Source organism: Hibiscus syriacus, unplaced genomic scaffold (genome assembly GCF_006381635.1).
Source record: "Hibiscus syriacus cultivar Baekdansim isolate YM2019G1 unplaced genomic scaffold, ASM638163v2 tig00008706_pilon, whole genome shotgun sequence".
Lineage (NCBI taxonomy): Eukaryota > Viridiplantae > Streptophyta > Magnoliopsida > Malvales > Malvaceae > Hibiscus > Hibiscus syriacus.
In genome coordinates, this window is record NW_024062173.1 from 333,102 (window position 1) to 354,725 (window position 21,624).

At 34.2% G+C, this 21,624-nt stretch overlaps 4 protein-coding genes across 4 annotated transcripts; 3 read left to right on the forward strand and 1 right to left on the reverse strand.

Moving 5' to 3' along the window:
* Nucleotides 1-6,324: 6,324 nt before the first annotated feature.
* On the forward strand, nt 6,325-8,658 carry LOC120202429 (probable WRKY transcription factor 31). The gene is made up of 5 exons (XM_039202849.1): nt 6,325-6,635; nt 6,730-6,813; nt 6,917-7,087; nt 7,185-7,532; nt 7,913-8,658. The coding sequence occupies exons 1-5, from the start codon at nt 6,480-6,482 to the stop codon at nt 8,642-8,644; spliced, it is 1,491 nt and encodes a 496-aa protein (XP_039058780.1). The 5' UTR covers nt 6,325-6,479; the 3' UTR covers nt 8,645-8,658.
* Nucleotides 8,659-10,693: 2,035 nt separating this feature from the next.
* On the forward strand, nt 10,694-15,268 carry LOC120202430 (aspartic proteinase-like). Its single transcript, XM_039202850.1, has 14 exons — nt 10,694-10,779; nt 11,549-11,933; nt 12,030-12,090; nt 12,359-12,453; nt 12,563-12,675; nt 12,806-12,974; nt 13,063-13,102; nt 13,252-13,316; nt 13,796-13,909; nt 14,025-14,089; nt 14,238-14,394; nt 14,483-14,602; nt 14,766-14,854; nt 14,999-15,268. Exons 2-14 carry the CDS (start codon nt 11,565-11,567, stop codon nt 15,081-15,083), a joined length of 1,542 nt encoding a protein of 513 aa, XP_039058781.1. The 5' UTR covers nt 10,694-10,779; nt 11,549-11,564; the 3' UTR covers nt 15,084-15,268.
* A 2,634-nt stretch (nt 15,269-17,902) lies between these two features.
* Nucleotides 17,903-19,239, forward strand: LOC120202391 (mitogen-activated protein kinase kinase kinase 18-like). Its single transcript, XM_039202821.1, has one exon. It carries the CDS (start codon nt 17,932-17,934, stop codon nt 19,237-19,239), a length of 1,308 nt encoding a protein of 435 aa, XP_039058752.1. The 5' UTR covers nt 17,903-17,931.
* A 1,148-nt stretch (nt 19,240-20,387) lies between these two features.
* LOC120202403 lies at nt 20,388-21,252 on the reverse strand. Its single transcript, XM_039202829.1, has 2 exons — nt 20,754-21,252; nt 20,388-20,649 (listed from the first exon to the last, which is right to left on the reverse strand). The coding sequence occupies exons 1-2, from the start codon at nt 21,034-21,036 to the stop codon at nt 20,486-20,488; spliced, it is 447 nt and encodes a 148-aa protein (XP_039058760.1). The 5' UTR covers nt 21,037-21,252; the 3' UTR covers nt 20,388-20,485.
* Nucleotides 21,253-21,624: the final 372 nt, after the last annotated feature.

The following is a 21,624-nucleotide window of genomic DNA, read 5'->3' on the forward strand; positions in this document are numbered from 1 at the left end:
TTGAATTATTTCTTATAAGTCTTTTAGTCCCTTATACAAGTTATTCGAGTCATTTTTCAAATAGATTAGGAACTTAAACAGATGATTCAGGGCTTATATTAGATCCCGTATAAATTTTCATGTCATTTTCACTATTAGAGTAAATCGGATCATATTTGTATCTCAAGGACATTTTTGTCATTTCATAACCAAGAATTTCAGGTATTAAAATCTTTTACGAACACAACTCGAAAATGAACATTTTCGAGATTAACTTCTTAATCAAACAACCACCAAGATTAGAATTTTCTTATGATCCCCTAAAATTCAATTGCAGTCATTAGGGTCTCAATCGATTTATCATCATTTTACCAGAATTAGTATGGGTTTAGAATAATTGATATTTACTACAAGACCAAATATACTTATTTATGCATCAACCAGTTACTTACCATGTACCATATAGCATGCAATGGGTAGTAAAGTGTTACATTGATTTTCGAGGTACACCGATCGATTATTTAAACTACAATTGATCATCCTTGTACTTGAATTCGAGATCCCATAATAACTATGGTAAAAAGTAAAACGAATTAAGTCAAAAACAAAACTAAATCAGGAAAAACAGATCGAATCATAAAATAAAACGATGAATAACAACTTATCGGGTTTGAATTTCTCAAAACATACCCCAAAAACACATCAGAATAGGTGGTCTTAAAAAAGTCAACGGTTAGTCAACTACTAGGCTCAAGTCAACGTAGGTCAACAGTTAGGCTCAAGTCAACAACTCGATGCGAATATGGCTCGAATTGGGCGGCTTGATTAACGGTTCGACTTGATGTGGATCGGTTTGGTTTGAGCTATCTGGATTGGTTCAACTCGAGCTATCTCGACCGATTCAGATCGGTCTAGAAGCTCCTCCAAGCGACAGATGATGCCCACTCGTAGGGGGCACGTGCGGTAGCCTACGGTGGTCGAACAACTACCATTTTTTCCAAAATTAAATTTTAAGGGTCGAGAAGTCACTTACCAGTGTTGTCTTGCGATGAAAAACAACAAAAAAGAAACAATGAACCAATGGAAAACTCCCTCGGCCCTGAACTCCTTCACGAAGACGACGATAGTGGTAGCGGGATCACCGATCGACTCTTGCCGACAAGCTAGACACAATGGTGTCGGCGGTATAAGTCATCGGCCACCGATCGACGGTAAAAAGTTGATACTAGCTTCTTTGAGAGATAAAAAAAGAAACCAAGAGATAGAAAAAGAAAAAAAAATGTTGATGTTTCTAGACAAGTGGGATAGCTTATACCCACTTTAAAAAAGGTATAATTACACTTATAGTCCTTTAATTCCATGAATTATGAATTTGAGTCTATATTTCGATTTAATAAAATTTAGCCCATAAATTGGGTGTGACAAAAAATCTAACCAAATAATCTCGAATTAAAAGGTAGATACGAACATATCTAACTACATCAATAAACAGACCACAAAAGGGATCAAGCTATTCAAAGACCAAAAAATTATAAATCAGAATCGAGCGACATGAGGAAATTGTCCACAAACGCAAATTATGTATCTAAATCCAATATGAGGGTCCAAGGCAAGGAAGATCAGCATAATAACAAATGAGCACCATCTTAATCAGTCGTGACGATGTCAAATCCAGTCTTGAGAAAAATGATAAATGAAATAACGGTCAAACGACAAAAAATGTGCCAAAAGACATAGTAAACATGTCATAAAGATATAATTATTAAAAAAATTTAAAACAAGAAAAAAAGATAAAAATACGACATAATAAAATAAAGATAAAACAATGAATATTGGCGGTCAGAAATCAACATTAAAATTGATATCATCGCCGCTTATAAAAATAAAGAAAAAAATAGACTAATGACAAAAAGAAAAGAAAGAGAAAACTAAGGCCGAAAACCTTGTTATCGTTAAGTTAAGGTCTTATTTACGGATTTTGAATTTTTTTAAGAAATCATTTTTTCGATATTTGAGTCATGTTCGATTCTATTAATTGAAATTTTAACTTAAATTAAAATTATAAATTAATTTTGAATCTATGTAGCCTGTAGCAGGTTCCTGCTTATTTTTGGATAATTCAATGAAATTTATCCAAAAAAATTATCAATCAAAATTTTGTACGCAAATTCATTTTCCCGTCGTTGCCGGTGGAGTAAAGTTGAAATTATGCATGTTTTGACTTGGCAATCAAATTTGGTTCTTCAGCCATGCCCAAACCCTATCCCAATAAAAAGTAATTAGAGCCTTAATTTGCCCTACGCTATAATAATAATAATAAAATCCCCCGACCTTTTGTACAACCCAAGCTTAACAAATGGCTCTATAATTATTGTATAGAGAATAGGAGATGAAAAAGTTAATTAGCTTTAATTTAATTAGTATAATTGTTATTATAATATTTTAAAATTATAAATTTAACACACTCAAACATACAATAACAACATTGAATCTGTGTGAAATATAATTAATATATAAGATATGAATTATTAGTTCAAAATCAAAATAATTAAATTTATTAATATAATTACTAGCTACACTAGTATAAGTCAATTCATCTCTATAATAAATATGTCACATCACTTGCTAATAAAATATTAGTATGTACTGATTTTCGGCTTTGCCCTAATTTTGTATGGAAATGTCCAAATGAAACAAAAATTAAAGCTCAAAAGTCTATTTCCATGACATGGTGGAAACGCAGTTTCAACGTACATCACTTTAAGTCAGTGAATGCAAACGTTAAACAACGTGCATGCTTTAAACTCCTCTTGCTTTCTTATAATAATAATAAAAAAAAAACTAGGCTTTATTCTGTCCTTCTGTCAAAACTTGCATGCACCTTCACTTTTTTTAAAAACTTTTTTTAATAAATAAATTTACAACTCTCTAACCATTATTAAACACTTCAAACTATTGATTATTTTATTTTAGGTTAATCGCGTATATTTAATCAATTAAACAACTAATCCAAATCAATCATTACGCAGACTTGTTAGGAAAACGATCATTTTAACGCATAATCTTGCTTAAATGATCCGGTCTCTCATCTCCCTAAACTATCTTAGTGTTGGTTAATAATATAAAATCATTAAGATATTAATTTTTAATTTACATGAATTAATATCATTTTCATAAGTTTATTATATGTTTGATTATATATAGAGAGAGAGGGGGGGGGGAGTAAACAAATATAGGTGAGAAAACGAAAACAAAGATGAACTCTAATGCTCTAAGATTGAAATAATTTCCAAAACTAAGAGGGGAGATATCATAAAAATTAGTATTTGAAGTCCAAGTTTCAGCTCACGAGTAGGAAAAGGTTTCTTGATTTGTCTTTTATATATGCATACACATTAACGTGATATTGGAACATTTTAGACAGAAAAGAACATAAAAAGGAGTCAAGGTCATGAATTATGAAGAAAAAGAAAGGGGAAAAAACATCAAGTAATAATGTGAGTACGTGACCGCCAGAAGCAGCCTCATGGTAAACATCTTTTCTTTATTTTATTTTTTGGAAAATCAAGTTATTTTTTTTACTTTAATATCTATAATATTCATCTATCGCAAAATCCATGAATTGATTTTGTTATTTATATTTTATTAGTATTGATATTTTTTCATAAACTAAATTTAAATAATAATATTTATCTTAGTGATTATTCATTTGAAATGAATTAGTTTCGATTATAATTAATACTATTATAAAACAAAAGAAAAAGAAAAACTACTAGTGACGTTGATGATAATTTTTATGTTTGATTTATTTAGCTATACTTTGAACCTACCTTTGTAGAAAACACATAAAGAAGGAATAAAGGTAAGCTTGAAATTTGTAGTTTCGTGTAGGATTAGAATTTCTGTTGGTTATAAATAATTAATCTTTCACTTTCAACATAAAAATATCGAAATTTATGGGGGGAAAAAGTAAATTATTATATTAGAATTAAAAATTAAATTGGATATAGATTTTGATTTGAACTAAGGTGTACCACACACACAAAAATGATGAGATGATAATTATCTCGTGTAAATTTACGTATAATGGCACACGTATATGGGACAAGATCCCTAGACCAAATAAATAAAACTAAGTTTTAAATATATTTGATGGGCTGATAATATATAAATTTAATAAAAAGAATCTCTTAGTTTCCTCTAACTATTGATATTGAACAAATTATCGACGAGGATTGATTTAAATAATAAGCAGTTTGATATCACTTAAGCAGATTTTGAAGTTCGAGTCCTTATGTATGCAGAAAATCTCTGTTGAGAGTCTCGCCCACCAAAACCAGGTATGAGACCCCGGTTAGTCTAGATTAATCAAGACGAAACCTTAGAACTAGAGGGTACAAAAAAATATTACACAAATTGATCCCCTAAAAAATAAGAATAATTTAGTATTGTAATTTTTTTAACAATAGCAATTGAATTTTATTAATAACAGAAGGAATCAAAATTACAATGTATCGTAATAAAAAGATAAATTTGGAGACAATAGTCACCAAAATACTCAAACAAAAAGTAAATAATAAACCTAAAAATACGAAGAAAATTAAAATCTTCCATTGAGAATGACGACCAATATCAAAACCCAATAGCCTTCATACAAACTCCTTGTCTTTGTCAAATGAGACGGTTGACGAAGTGATAAATGAGTGGAAAGCGAACCAAATAATATGGCAGGCTGCTTCGCTACACAATTCTAATTACATCGGCAAACAACCTTTTACTAAAAGAGGTGATCTGACTATATGTGATCACCGACTAACCAATCAGAAAATAAATGTCGTGATGGTTTTTATGCGAGAACCAAAACAACCGTAAAGGTATGCGAAAAAACGTAACGAAAAATATGAGGATCGTGCCACAAGAGTATATAAAAATCATGTCACAATGACATATATGCTTATTCAAAATTAAAAAGACTCAAGAAAAAAATATAAAAATATAATATAAAAAAATAAGAGAATTAATATTATCTATCGGTTGGCAATCAACATTAAGATTGGTGCCGTAACTGGCTAAACAAAGATCAAAGAGAAAGAAGAAGACGCCACAAAAATATTGTAAAAAGATTAGGTTGAGAAAAAATAGAGGCGACTAGAAAAAAGAGAGGTGACTTTAAAATTTATTTGATACTAAGGATGAAAATGAATAATGATAGAAAATTTATTAATCAAATGATTAATATTTAAAATAAGAAGATGATTATGAATTATAATCATTTGATTCATATTTTCTTTTATCTTTTTCTAGTTTTCATCTTTAATATCAAGTCAAGTTTTACAACGAAGGGCAAAATTTACATATTTTATAAAATATCAAGAGCTAAATTTGTTTACTTTTTAAAGTTATAATAAAATTTACATAATATATAAACGTTGAAACTAAATTTATTATTATACTAATTAAAGTTATATAAAATTAATAGATAATTAATTACATGATTGATTAATTTTAATTGACCACTTTTAAAATTAAAAATATTAAATTACTTATTTTCTCAAATAAATAAACTTATTTAACGCGGATTGGTCAAACAAATGTGGGACTCACATCTTAACTAAAGAATCCGTCCGTCGAGATCATTGACTTTTTGCTTTTACCCTCACGTGGAATCAAAATGCGGCCAATCACAGCGGTGCCGTTTCAGAACCAGTCAAAGGCAAAGCCGCTTTTGAAAGGAAATTGTAATAACAAGTAAAGCTATATTTAAAAGCATAAAATTAGATTTTCACACGTCAAAAAGGCAAATACTAAAATATTATTTTAGGAAAATAATAATTAAAATAACCCCAAACCATTAATTACATGATTAATTAATTAAATCTATATTAAATGTTTGATAGAAAACTGAACCGCCTTTTTTATTATAATTGACTACGCAATGTTAATCTTTGTTTAAACCATGGAACTAATAAAAAGGATAATTTAAAACACAAAAGATATTTCTTTTTTTTTTCCCCATTATTTATTTATTTTTAATAATTTATAAAGACAGTTTTTTTCTTCTCTTTTTCCAATACTTTTTGAAGACTCTTTCTCATGAATTTCTCAGTGAAATAAACATTGCGGTGAAGCAGAGCCAAGTGTCCGGTTTGACGCACCATCTTACCTCACTCTCATTGAAATCCATTTTCATGCTTTGAGAAATTAATACGATCCCCTACCTCATCACTCCTTCCACATTTGGTCTAAGTCCAATCCCCATTTTAGATGCCCTTTTGCCACCATCTCTCTCTCTCTCTCTCTCTTGTTTCACAAATCAATTTAATCAAGTCTTCCTATATAATCCCCTTATCCCTTTTCTTTCTCCCATTTTCTGGACTCCTTTGATACACACTGTTGATGAAACCCACCTTTTTGTTCTTTCTTTCATCCCAAGCAATCCCTTTTTTGGTATATATGTTCGAAGCCTTTTGTGTTTTCCTGGAGAGAAACAAGCTGTGATAATGGAGCCCGTTGATCATCGACGAGTAGTCAACGAGATGGACTTCTTCGCCGGCGATCGAACTTCCGGACGACATGTGAAGGCCGATGATGATCATCATGTGAAGAGCGAAAGTGAACGTCCTGGGTGGCTGCAAGATCAAGCTGAGGATGTAAATGTAAGGGAATTGTCACATATGATATATGCATACATGTATGTATGTATATATGTAGAAAGTTATTTACTTCGAACTTTTCTTTTTTTTGTTTTAGACTGGTTTAAATCTCTTGACAACAAATAGTACTGCAAGTGAGAAATCATCACGGAACCTGAAAGAGAAACAAAGGGTAAATCAGGTTGGTGAATATATGGTGACTGACAACGCATTTTGATCATGACTATTTTTCAATCAAAAGGAGATTTTGGAAGGTAATATTTGACTTTTTTTCATGGGTACAGTTAGCAGATGTTCGAGCTGAGTTGGAACGGATAAACGCGGAGAATCAACGATTGAAACTCACTCTTAGCCAGGTGAATAATAACTACCATGCTTTACAGATGCATCTTGTTTCATTGATGGAACAACAACAAAACCGAATAGCTGAGAGCTCGGAAGCTAACAATACTGAGGTAAAATTGCAGCAGATATCATATATAATTGCACCATAGGTCAACCATTAGTTACTGATATATAATTGTATGTGATCTTTGATCATGTTTGTATTAGACTGATAAACCAATGGAGGATAAAACACACGGTGAAGGCATTGTGGCAAGACAATTCATGGATCTGGGTCAACCAGCAAAAGCTGGAAAAGATGAGGGTTCGGAATCTTTGTCCGAGGATCGATCGCCCGAGTTATCAGGTTCGGCCGGGAACACCATTGTTGAGTCTATGGAGAGAAGAGAAAAGAAAAGTACTACCACTGAAGGCCTTCCTCATCCTCATGGATGGTCACCTAATAAAGCTCCCAAGTTTAATAATACCTCAAAGGATAATGAAGAAGCACAACAGACCATGGCCATGATTCGAAGAGCTCGCGTCTCGGTTCGAGCTCGATCCGAAGCATCAATGGTAAGGTTATTAGAATTGAGTTATTCAAACAGTAATCTTGTTGCCAATACTGTTTTTAGTTTGATAATTACTTCTAACGGTTGATAAAATAGCAAAAAGAATCAAACTCCCCACGTGCAAGAAATAATGGCGGTGAGCACACAACTTTAGGTTGGCACCCGCCTACTTTTGTTGAACCAGATTTTGAGAAAGTCATTACCCGAAGTTGTAAAGTTATATTCAATTTTTCAAGAACATTTTAGGGTTTGTATATCACAGTGAACCACACGAAATGACATTGACAATGACACCTGGTGAAAGTTGTCACTAAGTTTTAGTCCTTTTAGTTAATAAACTAAGACTGATTCAAAGCTAACATGTACGTATTTCAATCGGCGCAGATTTCTGATGGTTGTCAATGGAGAAAATATGGGCAGAAGATGGCAAAAGGAAACCCTTGCCCTCGAGCTTACTACCGTTGCACCATGGCTACCGGTTGTCCGGTTCGCAAACAGGTGCAACGGTGTGCGGAGGATAGAACCATCCTTGTTACAACTTATGAAGGAAACCATAACCATCCACTACCTCCGGCCGCAATGGCAATGGCGTCGACAACGTCGGCCGCTGCATCGACGATATTATCCGGTTCGATGCCTAGTGCAGACGGGATCATGAACTCGAATCTCGTCCCCAAAGGGATGATGCTTCCTGGCTTACCCAGTTTGGTCACCCTTTCGGCTTCAGCTCCGTTTCCGACTCTCACATTGGACCTCACTCACAACCCTAATCAAAGACCATTGAACCAATTTCACCCTATTTCTCCACATTGGCCTCACAATTCATCAAGCTTCCCGCCTCACCTGTTCGGCCACCCGATTTACAACCAACCGAAACTTTTGGGTAATTTTCTTAGCTCTCAAGGAAACATTAATGAACTTTCCGGCCATTTAGCTCAAAACCAAATGCGGGGACATCCGGTGGCCAATACGGCAGCTGCCATCACGGCTGATCCCAACTTCACTGCGGCGCTGGTTGCGGCCATTACTTCCATTATTGGCAATTCTCATCGAGACAATAGCGGTGGTAATAACAACAGCACAACGTCGAGAAACACAGGGGACAACAATACTTGAATTAATGTATTTAATTTGATGTTTGTAACTTTTATTTTTCCTTAGAAAGTTGAGGTATATTTTAGTCATACTTTTTTCTTTCTTTCAAATTTTAGAACGATGTTACCTTCTAGGGTTTTATGTGTATACACATGCATGTGTAGATTCCGATAATTCACAGTCCCTTAGAAGATTCTTCAAGATACAGTTTGGTATTATTTGTTTGGTTTGTTTTTCCTTTTTATTTTTTATTTTTTAGGATTTGATGCTTAAAATGATAGAGTTTATTTGAGAAATTAATGCAAGGTATACCCTCAACTTCAAATACAACTAAAGGTCAGAAAATAAATAGTAGAGGCTAAACCTTGTTAAATTCTAGGTAGCATCTAGGTATTATTATTTGGGGGGCCAAATTAGACTTTTGAGGTCATGTATTAAGATAACGAGTGATTCATTAAAAAAAATAAAAAGTAAACAAAAATATAAATTTATTTTTTTAAAAAAAGAGTTTATCATAAAATTTCTACTATCATCAAATGGATCCACAACCATCATTATTCTACTATCTTTTAAATAAAAATTCAGGGTTTACATATGGATAACAACTTCCTCTAAAGATAGTTTTTAAAAATCAATCAAACAGTAGTAATAATGTAATATTTTCGGTTCGATTTAGATGAAAATCAGATTCAAGATGTTCTCGAACATTACAAACACACATATCACAGTTCATACAAAAACAATTTCATTTAGAAATTAATTTCATACTACGATTTTATTTGGGGGCAAAATTATAGTTTTATAAAAATTTAGTGACTAAAATAAAAATAACTAAAAATATGAAAAATCGAATGATTTGAGCGTACTTCTCTTAATTTTAGAAGATCTCGTCTTATTGCTTTTTATTTAAAAACCTAACAGAATAAGATAATTTATTAGTTATCTACTATACTTATCTTTTTTTTTTTATAGAAAGTCGATAGTTTTATTAAAAATAAAAAATATCCAAAAATATAATGAAGATTTATAAGCATAATCGTAAACCTAAAATATAATTACGACATTTTTCTATTATTATTTAGACAAAAAAAAATAGTCACCCAGATCACATAAGGACCAAAAAAGGAAAATGTTAAAAAATCTAACAAAAAAACTCGAATGAAATAAAGATACGAAGAAATATGCCTGCATCGGTAAACTAACCACAAAAGGGGATGAAACTATTGAAAGATCATCGACAAATCACAAATCAGAGTCAAGTGACGTGAGAAAATTATCCACGAACGCAAAACGCGTATCCAAATCAATCCGAAGGTCCAAAGCAGGAAAGATCATTATGATAACAAATAAGCATTGTCTTGATCGGTCGTGACGATGTCAAATCCAACCATGAGAAAAAAAGATAAACAAAACAACAGTAAAAAACTGTAAATAATGACAAAAAATCGTAAGCTACAAAAAACATGTCACAAAGACATGATTATTCTTATTAAAAAACTAAAAAAAGAAAAAAAGATAACTGACAGACGACAATCAGCATCAAAACCGGTGCCACTACCGGTTAAACAAAATTAAAGAAGAAAAAGTTGGATTGATCAATAAAATTGATACAAATTATAATGAAGAAAGAAAGAGAAAAGAGATGAAGAAGAAGAAAGGGCTAGAATTTTTTAAGAATATCTACCATAATTATCTTAAACTCAAATTATATGAGTAAGATAGATAATTTAACAGTTGAGTGATCAAAATAGAAACTATAATAGGTGGTTGATCAAATAGGTAGTTTACCCTAGAAATAATAATAATATTAACTATATTGTTATTTGATCATCTCAAACTTTTGTCACTTACTCGCAACCACTCATCACGAGGTCAACGGTTCTAATTAGCTCACCTCACCATTATTCTCATGCACTCGACCGAACTGGACTAACACTCTCAATTTCTTACTCGATAAGAAAAGGCCAACAAATTTAAAAAATACTATCGCAACTAACATGACTCCACGTGTACGGTTGTGATCCTCCAAGAAGCCGGTAATCTAAGTTAGGCAACACACCTTGCTTTAAACTACCGAATAAAAGGAGCTCAGATTCTTAACTTGAATGTCGCTGCTCAATCTGCTCTTCTTCAACTTTGAAATCATAAACAAAATTGTAAGAATCAATTTATTTTTTAGATTTCTTAGTCTTAGCTTATTTGTAATTTTCCTTTACTCTTCTCTAATCTTTGTCAAATATTTGATTGCAATCTTTTAGTGGGTTCTTTTTTGGTAGTAATTTTGCTTTTCTTTTTTAGGAATACTGTGTGATGTTTAGGTTTTAAGATCGCAGAAAGCCGAAATCACCTTGGAAAATAGAAGTTACTGAGTGAATATCTACTTTGACTTTGATTGATCATTGATATGAGTTCTTTTCCATGTTTGGTTGGTGAAATATTAGAGGATTTTCGTTGTTTCCTGGGAAAAGTGAAGCCTGATTAGTTAATTTCGATTGAACTCCATATTGGTTTCAATTATTTTCTACTAATTTGTGTAGAGCGACCATTTGATTTTAATTAAGATTCTCCTTAGCTTGAACCTAACTATTTTAACCCTTGCATTAAAACAATCTATTTTGACCTTAATAGCAATTATAGATAGTTTTATGTGTATGGTGTTGTGTTTTCCCAGCACCTAAAGATATTGAATTCAATCATAAATAGCATGGAATAATCACGACGTCTAAAAAATTGAGAATCTGTTTACTCTTTGAGGATATGATTTTACAAGGCAGCGAATAAGTGTTGTAGACTTGGGTGAACTGTGAATAGTTTTTATTGCCATGTAGGCAAAAATTTCAGAATCTGTTTACCCTTCGAGTATAATATTTTTTTCTGCTTGCCATTTGTAGTTCTGATAACATTTGACTTGCCTTCCCATTGCAGACTCGAAGTTACCAGAATGGGGGAAATAGATAGAACTATGGTTATCACTCTTTTTCTCTGTCTTTTGTTTCCTATCGTCTTTTCCACACCCAATGATAGATTGGTCAGAATTGGACTAAAAAAGAGAAAACTTGATCGGAGTGAACTGTTAACTGCTCGATCTTATTCCAAGGAGGGAGAAGCATTGAGAGGTTATCTTGGAAAGTATCATCATCTTGGAAACTTACAAGATTCAAATGATATCGATATTGTGGCACTAAAGAACTACATGGATGCTCAGTACTTTGGTGAAATTGGTATTGGCACACCACCACAGAAATTCACTGTAATTTTTGACACTGGCAGTTCTAATTTGTGGGTGCCTTCATCTAAGTGTTATTTCTCGGTGAGTTTTATTCATTAAGTTGTTATTGGAGTATTTAAGGGTTGGAGTTGTATAAATCTGGAATATTTCTAACGATTTTCTGGTGTCTGGGTGCAGATAGCTTGCTATTTCCATTCAACTTATAAGTCAAAGCGTTCGCAAACGTATAAAGCTAATGGTTTGTTTCTGCTTCTTGGTTCATTCTAAAATTCCTGAAATCTGTCTTCTTGATTATGATTTTTTGTATCATAAACTGCTTATTGTTTTTTGATCAATCTGTAAGTGCCACTGTCAACAATCTGCTTGTTGTCATGTATAATCAATTTTATTGTGCTTTAGATTGGAAAATTTTGCATACAGGTGACTGGAAGGATATTAATTGGAGTCAAAGTGAGGATAATGAGGCTGATGCTTATATGTTTTCTTTTAAATGACTCCACTTGCAGGTAAACCGGCAGCTATTCAATATGGCACTGGATCCATTTCTGGATTCTTTAGTGAAGACTATGTAACAGTTGGCGATCTTGTAGTTAAAAATCAGGTATCTTTGCTAATTTTTTTATTATATATATTTGCGCTGTAATTCACCAGCATGGCTGTTGATGATGGTCCATGTTTAGAAGTAACTTTTTTTTTCTTCATCTGCCTAGGAGTTTATCGAGGCAACACAAGAGCCCAGCTTAACATTTTTGCTTGCCAAATTTGATGGTATACTTGGTCTTGGATTTCGAGAGATTTCGGTGGGAGATGCTGTGCCTATGTGGTATGTAGTATCCTCTTTTTTGTTTTTATGTGCTTTTTGTTTCAGTTTTATTGGCTTAAGATGCTTAAAGTGAAGCAATTAAGGATGCTACTGCTGGATCCTAGGGTTTTGACTCTGTTGAGTGCTCCAGGTACAATATGGTCAATCAAGGTCTTGTTAAGCAACCAGTTTTTTCATTTTGGTTTAACCGCAACCCCGAGGATGATTTTGGCGGGGAATTGGTATTTGGCGGGATTGATCCTAAACATTTCAAGGGAGAACATACTTATGTTCCTGTAACACAGAAAGGATACTGGCAGGTTCGGATTTTAAACATTCCTTGTGTGTTACACAATATATTTGACTTAATGTATCCTTTTATGATGTTACTGTTTGTTTGGCTTGCAGTTTGATATGGGTGATTTCCTGATTGGTAATGAAACAACAGGTGAGAAATTGTCCTCATTGTTACCTAATGAAAATAATTGGCAAAAATGTTTCATGATATTCTGCTTAACATTATAACGATAATTGATAAGGGACATGCAAATATTTTGTTTTCTTTTATTGGTTTCCTTACGCTCATTCCTTTTACAGGATTTTGTGCCGGTGGCTGCAGTGCTATTGCTGACTCAGGCACTTCAATGTTGGCTGGTCCTACGGTTTGTATTAATTTGTCTTTTTATGTGTATGCATGCTTGTGTAGCTGTGCTTCTTGTGCAAGGTTGTTGTCAAGTGTTGACCATGTTTTGTCCATTCTATGATGGTTTCTTATGGAAACATTGGATGTATTATTATGTCTATGGTCAAATTTGTCCTTTTGCTAACAATTCTAAGCAATAGTTGAACTCCTATCCTTCCACTAAATGATTCTCAGGCTGTATCGGTACTATTGCTAACGACCGAAGTAACAATGCGTTCCTAATTAGGATGTGTTGTTTGTAACCACTTAAGTTTCATTCCATAACCTCTTAAGTTTGTTTCCATCTTGTGATTATAGATGCGTATGATTATAAGTGTTTGACAGAGTGCTAATAGTAATCATTGCATTGACCTTGTGCATGCATTTCCCATTGCTGACAAAAATGGATTGTTTTTCCTGGTCTTCTGTCGGTGATTTTTTCTTATAACATGTTTTCAGGGTATCATTACTCAAATCAATCATGCTATCGGAGCATCAGGGGTTGTAAGTCAAGAATGCAAGGCTGTAGTTTCTGAATATGGTGATAAAATAATTGATATGCTAATAGAGAAGGTATATGATCTATTTTAGTTTGCTTTTATTGTGATGCAAATGGCATCTGAAGATGATTAAAGTATTTATTGCTCTGCAATTCCTAATTATTCTATCTATTATCATGCACTGACAGGACCAACCGAGGAAAATTTGCTCGCAGATAGGTCTGTGCATGTTTGATGGAACTCAAGGTGTAAGGTTGTACACAAATCTCTTCTGTTTTCCACCCTGTTTCCTATCTTGATTGAAGTTGCTTAACTTAAATCAGTGAGCTTAGAAATACTTGAATTCATCTTACTGAATGTGTTATGTTGCTTCGTTGACTTGTAAACTTTATCACGTTCAGTATGGGGATCGAAAGCATTTTAACTGAGAATGTTGGAAAAGCCTCTGGCGGTTTACGTGATTCTATGTGTTCTGCCTGTGAGATGGCAGTTGTATGGATGCAAAACCAGCTTACGAAGAACCAGACAGCCGAGCGTATACTTGACTATGTCAATCAGGTGAATAAGCATGCCCTTTTCACGACCTTTGAGTATATCACAGCTAGTTCATTTCCGGGCTTATGTTTTCAGAAATTTGTAATTGCAGCTCTGTGATCGGATACCTAGTCCAATGGGAGAATCAAGTATTGATTGTAAAAGTCTTTCATCTATGCCTAACGTTTCCTTCACAATTGGCGGAAAATTATTAGAGCTCAGCCCTGAGCAGGTATGATATACTATGCTGATTTTTTCTTCAGGTACATCAGTCTTTTCCTTCGATGTGGTTCATGATCATGAACCACCGAGTTGGTTGCAATGTCATGTTAGTGTTCAGTGATTCTCTCTTTTTACGACCTTTCCTTTTTTTTTTTTTGGGTGATGGGAACCAGTATATCGTGAAAGTGGGCGAGGGCGATGCCGCTCAATGCCTCAGTGGATTCACAGCTCTGGATGTACCACCTCCCAGCGGACCTCTCTGGTATTCTTTTTCACTCGTCCACATACATAACCAAGGATAATTATGTCGTCTATGATTAAAACTCATAATTATATTAGACATTAACTCTTAGGCCAGAGAACATTCAATGCCTTGATAATCAAACTACCATTCATCGATATACAGGATCCTCGGCGATGTCTTTATGGGCCAGTTCCATACCGTATTTGACTACGGGAACATGCAAGTTGGATTTGCCGAGGCTGCGTAAGCGAATCTTCTCTACATTTGAACGCCTCAGCTTTACTGCAGTGTTTGTAGTACTCTTGAAAGTTAATACCGTGCGCACACAATAATTGACATGTAAATACTTCGTGCAGCACGATCTGTAATTTTCCCTGGATTGTTTCTTGTTATGCTCTTTGGTTAAGGAAAAGATTCCACGAGACCCTTCCCGATGGCTTTATCTATAATGCAACACGTCTTTTGGTTAAGAATTTAAATTACTAATGATACAATTTATAATTAGTATAAAAAAATAATAAGAATTTTAAAAGAACCTGAAAATAGAAAAAATAGAGAAAAAGAAGAAGGGAAATATCGGAAAGTAAAAGATGGATAATTTTTCTTTGTGAACCTCAAAAGTACTCAATGATATAAGTATCTTGTATCGATATTTATGTTAAATTGAAAGTGACAACTAAAAATATTAAATTGATGTTTACTTTGGGTACAAAACTAAGAAAATGACAAAGTATGAGGACTAACTGAATATTTAACGCTTACTTGTTTATTCCCTCCTTCATTCAACTGATTTAAGGCATGCAAGTGGCTTACACGGAACTTGTTTTTCATGTGTGGAAGAATCCATTGGAAGTTACAGCAGCGAGGTAATTAAGTTGGGATAACATTATCCAGCCAAGAGTTTAAAATAGAATAGGTGGCATTATAAAAGGACGAATTTATGTGGGATTTTGATGTTCACCCATATGCTTTGCTGTGCAAATGTAGTTGGAAAATATTAGTAACTTTTAGATATACATCTTAATATCATTTTATCAAAAATAAAATTATACCACTGTTAAACCCCAAATCAATTTTCAAGATTTCTAACTATTAATATTAATCATTGTTCTATATCAATATTTTTATCACTGGACTCAATTATCAATCGAAAAACTAAATCAATTTTTGGATGTAATACCCACAAAAAGTTATCTAAAAAGAAAAAGGGTAAATTACACAGTTCTTCACTGAACTTTATTCTCTCATATTTTACTCATCGTACTTTCAATTTTTTTAATTTGTTCATTGAACTTTACAGATTGAATCATTTTGCTCACTCTTCTGTTATCTATGTAACATTTTGGTGTATATTTGAGTTTTTCAAAACGACGTCGTTTCGATGCTTGTGTCGTGTCATAACACCTTTAAAAAGTTAACGGCAAAGTGAGCAAAATGATTCAATCTGTAAAGTTCAGATATCAAATTAGAAAAATTAAAAGTACAGTGAGTAAAATAGGAGATAGAATAAAACTCAGCGAGAAATATTATAATTTACGCAAAGAAAACATATATTTAGATGGAAAACAATGATTAGATTGATTAGAGGAGTGATTAGACATAGGATTATTGATACGTAAAGAGTAAGGGCAGAATACAATTGTAAGTGGAAATGGAATTTATTCAGCCAGGCCCAGCGAATCTGAAACAAAGATTTATTATTATCATAGCTGTTTCGATGCCCACAATGTCAGTCTTTGGGTTTTGCTTTGGTTTATGTCTGTACAGCTAATTACACTAAGATTGGGTAAGAACCAATGTTCATGTACACCCCATTCCCCTAATCATTAAGCAAACAAAAACAGTGTAAACACAACACATTACTACGGTTTGTAACGTTAAGTTTTTGGATGAACTAAAAAAATTTATAGGTACTTATTTAACGAAAAAGATATATTTTGGACACTTATTTGGGAATTAAGCCTAAATGCAAAACATTTATGACTCATGCATATTGAAGAAATGAGGGTAAAGTACATCAATCATCACTGAATTTTACTCTCTCTCCTATTTTACTCAGTGTACTTTAAATCCGTTCAATTTCCTCACTGAATTTAATATAGTTAACATTTTTGGTCACTCAGTTAAAACGACGTCGTTTTAGAAAAACAAAACTTTCACTAAAACGACGTTATTTTGCATCTGTATAACAATTCATTTATAACGCCGTTTATTGAGAAAACGACCGAGTGACCAAAAATACTAATTATGTTAAATTCAATGAGAAAATTGAACGAATTTAAAGTGTGGTGAGTGAAATAGGAGAGAGTGTAAAGTTCAGCGATGATTGATGTAATTTACCCGAAGAAACAAGTCTATGTTTACAGCTTGTGATTTAAGCTAAACCAAATAGAATAATTAAAAGTCCCTAATTGTGTTCACACTGTTAAAAGTCCAGACTGATTTGTCCTGGCGCCGCAATGATTCACAGTACTAATTAGAAGATTAAAATGAACCCATAATGTTGTAATGGTCAAACTCTGGTTTTTTCCTCTATTATGTTCAAATTAGTATTTAGTCCTTATATATTATTTTGTCCCTCTATTTTTATAATATCATTAGTTAGTACAAATAATTAGTATGTTAACTATTTGGACTAATAAATGATATTATATAAGTAAGGATCAAATTTTATCAAATTAAAATATAAGGACTGAATACCCACTTTCAGTATAGTAAAAGGATTGAAATCAAATTCGACCTATTATAAGTAACCACCCGCAATCTCGGCACGTGCTCATGCGTCTTCGTGTGAATGGTATTACAAGCTAAAGCGACCGCCATCCATGACGCCGTCCGTAGGAGATCAGCAAGCACTCATATCACGCCACGTGGTACATTCTTGCCCTATGAACTAAAAAAAACCACGTCTAACAAAGTTAGAAAAAAAATTGTCAATAAGAATCTTTCCTAAATTGTTGCTTATGCTTTGGTGTTTGGATTAAGTCACCATAACCAAAGCATTTATATATATATATATATATATATATGCATATTATATCATAAGTGAAAAGACCCATATTTTTCTTCTTTGTTTCTCTCTCTCTCTCTCTCTAATGGAGTGGATTAGAGGACCAGCAATAGGCCGAGGCGCCACGGCCACCGTGTCTCTAGCCACTTCGATTCCTTCCGGCGACCTTTTCGCCGTTAAGTCGACCGAGTTATGTCGCTCTACGTTCTTACAACGAGAGAATTATGTGTTGTCCAAATTAAGCTGTCCTCACATAGTTAAGTACATAGGGAATGATGTTGCGAATGAAGCGAACGGCAAGGCTACGTACAATCTATGCATGGAGTACGTTGCCGGAGGTACGCTTTCAGAAGAAATTCGTAGGGTCGGAGGGGAATTGGGTGAAGAGAAAGTTAGATTGTATACTCATCAGATTTTACAGGGTTTGAGTTATCTACATGTTAATGGAGTGGTACATTGTGACATCAAGAGCCAAAATATTTTGATCGGCAAAGAAGGTGCAAAGATTGCTGATTTGGGGTGTGCTAAATTGATGGGAAAAGACGGTGAAGATGTCGGTTTCGACATGTCGGCGATTTCAGGTACACCGGCTTTCATGGCGCCGGAGGTGGCACGTGGGGAGGAGCAGGGTTTTGAAGCTGATATATGGGCACTTGGATGTACAATTATAGAGATGAGCACCGGGAATTCACCATGGCCGGAGCTTAATGATCCGGTGTCCGCTCTGTATAAGATCGGATTCTCTGGGGACGTGCCGGAGATTCCGAGATGGTTATCCGAGGAGGGAAAGGATTTCCTTGGAAAGTGTTTGAAGAGGGATTTGAAAGAGAGGGGGACAGCTGAAGAATTGCTTCAACATCCATTTTTGGAAGAATCAGATACCCTTTTGAAGGAAGTAAAGGAATCCACCATGGATTCTCCCAATTCTGTGTTGGATCAAGGTTTCTGGGATTCACTCAACGTGATGGAAAGCCAAAAGAATTTGAATTCCAGAGAGATTTCCATGAATTCTCCAGCTGATAGAATCAAGAAATTGATTCAATCTACTCTGCCACCACCTTCCAATTGGACACTGTGTGAAGAGGATTGGATCACGGTTAGAAGCAGTAGCATTGAACAACACAATGAATTCCAATTTTCATCTGTGTCATCCATGGATTCATACGAAGAACTCGAAACCGAAAGCTCGATCTCCGAAGAAGTTTTCTTCTTAGACAACTCTGCAGAAAACACCATTGATTTCACCTCTACTCTGGTATTTGACAGAGATGATATTTTTGTATCAGATGATCTCAATTTTGAGAAAATTAATGAAATTTCTTGTTCTATTCCAATGCTAATCCCCCCGGCAGAGACTACCGGCCTGTATCATGCCGCCGATGCCAGTGATTAACTTGTGTGAACAGAGGACACTTAAAGGGTTAGGTAGATCAGATAAGAAAAAAGAAGTGAACTTTGGCTTCTCTGCAAGCTTAGGTTAGGTAAAGAGTAGCAACTAATTAATCAACCTTAACATATTCTGCAATAGGCAGTAATCCATACGGCGATTATACTACTCGGATTCAAGACTAGTATCGAACCGCAACACGGGTAATTTTACGTATATTCGAAGATTTCAACACGAATACTTCGAGAAAAATAAAGAATCGAATCAACATAGATGTTAGATAGTCAAAATACCTTGCACTGCAACCTAATATTCCATTGATCTCTGATTAGTTCCATCAGTTTCTTCTAGAGAAGATGTATGATTATGGAGACTGGAAGGTGGGCTTGACTTTTCAATAATCCATGGGGACATTGACTTTTAACAGAAGTCAAGCTATGAGGAAGGTCAACGCATGTGAAAACAAAAAGAGGGTTTCTAGGTAGCAACAATGGAGAAACCAACATGTTGCAACAGTTTACCAACTTTTTTGTACGAGTCAACCGATGTAAAACCCAGACTCAGTATTTTCCTACAAAAGTCTTCATTTCTTTAATTACTTGTTATGACCAAGTACTATTAACCAAAAAATCTACACACTGCAACAAACAACTTGTAAACATGTTTCTTTCTTGTCAAGAAACAAACCTTGAGAGAAATAGACGACAGAACGTGTGAATAAACAGTATAGATCTCTATAAACCATGCTGTTGAGGAAATGGATCAAAGACTGCATATTCCTCGGTGAATACGTTTAGTCTTAGACGGTCGATGTATTCGAAGTAGGCCGATGTATTGAAACATGCAGGAATACTCTATGACCAAATCTTCAACAGTAGTGCAGCTGGAGAAAAGACCTTTAATTGAATCTTCGTCCCGAAACACTATTTCAGATGATGAGTCTTTCGATACGGAAAATGAACACCCTCCGGAAGATAACATGCATGATAGAATGAATATATAGTTTCAAAGATCCAATTAAACTGGGATATAGCAAGGTTGTGATCCTGATTTTCAGCAGAAGTTTGACATTTTACTGTGCAACAGATGATCTTTTCTGTATCAGACAAATCTTAATATGTAAAGCGTAAAGATAAGACACTGAAATGCAGATTGCAGAAGTTAACATTCTTTTTATATTTTTTATCTTATTAAAGCATATGACCTTGTCTTATACATGACATTTCACTTCCTAAATTCTAACACCAATTGTTCATGTTGAAGATATTGCCTTCTTTGGGTATTCTTCATGATCAGCAAGCTTTAGATGAGGCATTGGTTTCATTTCTTCTGCAGCCTCCTTCCTCCTCTTTGTTTCAAGCTCTTTCATGTAGTGATGCAGTCTATATGTAACCAGTGCAAGGAATATAGCAAACCCTGAAATATATATATATATATATATATAATTGTTTTGTGTCAAAACTGAAGTTTTCAGACATTTTTTATGAAGTTATGAACTGAGTTGATGAATGTAGAGTTACCCATTAGAGATGCTTCCAAGATTCGATTTGCCATTAGGACCTCGTCGGTTGGATTAAGAAGACCGCTTTCGAATGATCGTTTCTGGATCTCTACCACATTGTAAGTGATTGAGATGAAAACAACAAACAATGTTCCTAGAACAGTCTTTGAAACCACAGGGCCTTTGCCTTCTTTCATCTTGTCTAGAATCTTGATCACCAGTTTCCTTAGAGGAGAAGTGAAGAGAAGCACCAAAACAAGTGCCATTTCGGCCGAAACGAGCATGAACAAGAGATGAATCATCTCGATCGATATACGTATTTGACAAATTGCTGCAATGGTTTCTGGGGGGGGGGGAAGTCGCGTACAATTTATGGGGGTGAGAAAATGGGATGGAAAACCAAAAGCTTACAATTGAAAATGTTCAAGAACATGTTGAAATTTTGGTATCCGCTTCAAAACTTCAGCTCCCTATTCAATTAAAGAATTATACTTTCCATTACCACAGGAAGGATTAACAAGGAGAATCAGAATAACTTGCAGCCTCAGTTTTCAAGCAGCATAGACTATGTTATGCCGACTCTTTCTTTTCTCCGAATTCTCGCCGATATTTATTTCCGACACATTCGGACATGAGTTTGGAGACACATGTATGGAAGCAACCTTGACCCGTAAATTATTTTTGCTGTTACTATCAAAACCCTGGTCGCTTCCCCGTAAAGCAGCTCCAGAGACATGTATGGAAGCAACCTTGACCCGTAAATCCTTTTCGCTGTTACTATCAAAACCCTGGTCGCTTCCACGTAAAGCAATTCCAGCCATCATTGCCGCTGTGGCTTTGATTCAATTGACGGAATTTAATAAAAAGCATTCCAGTTATCACGATCTGCT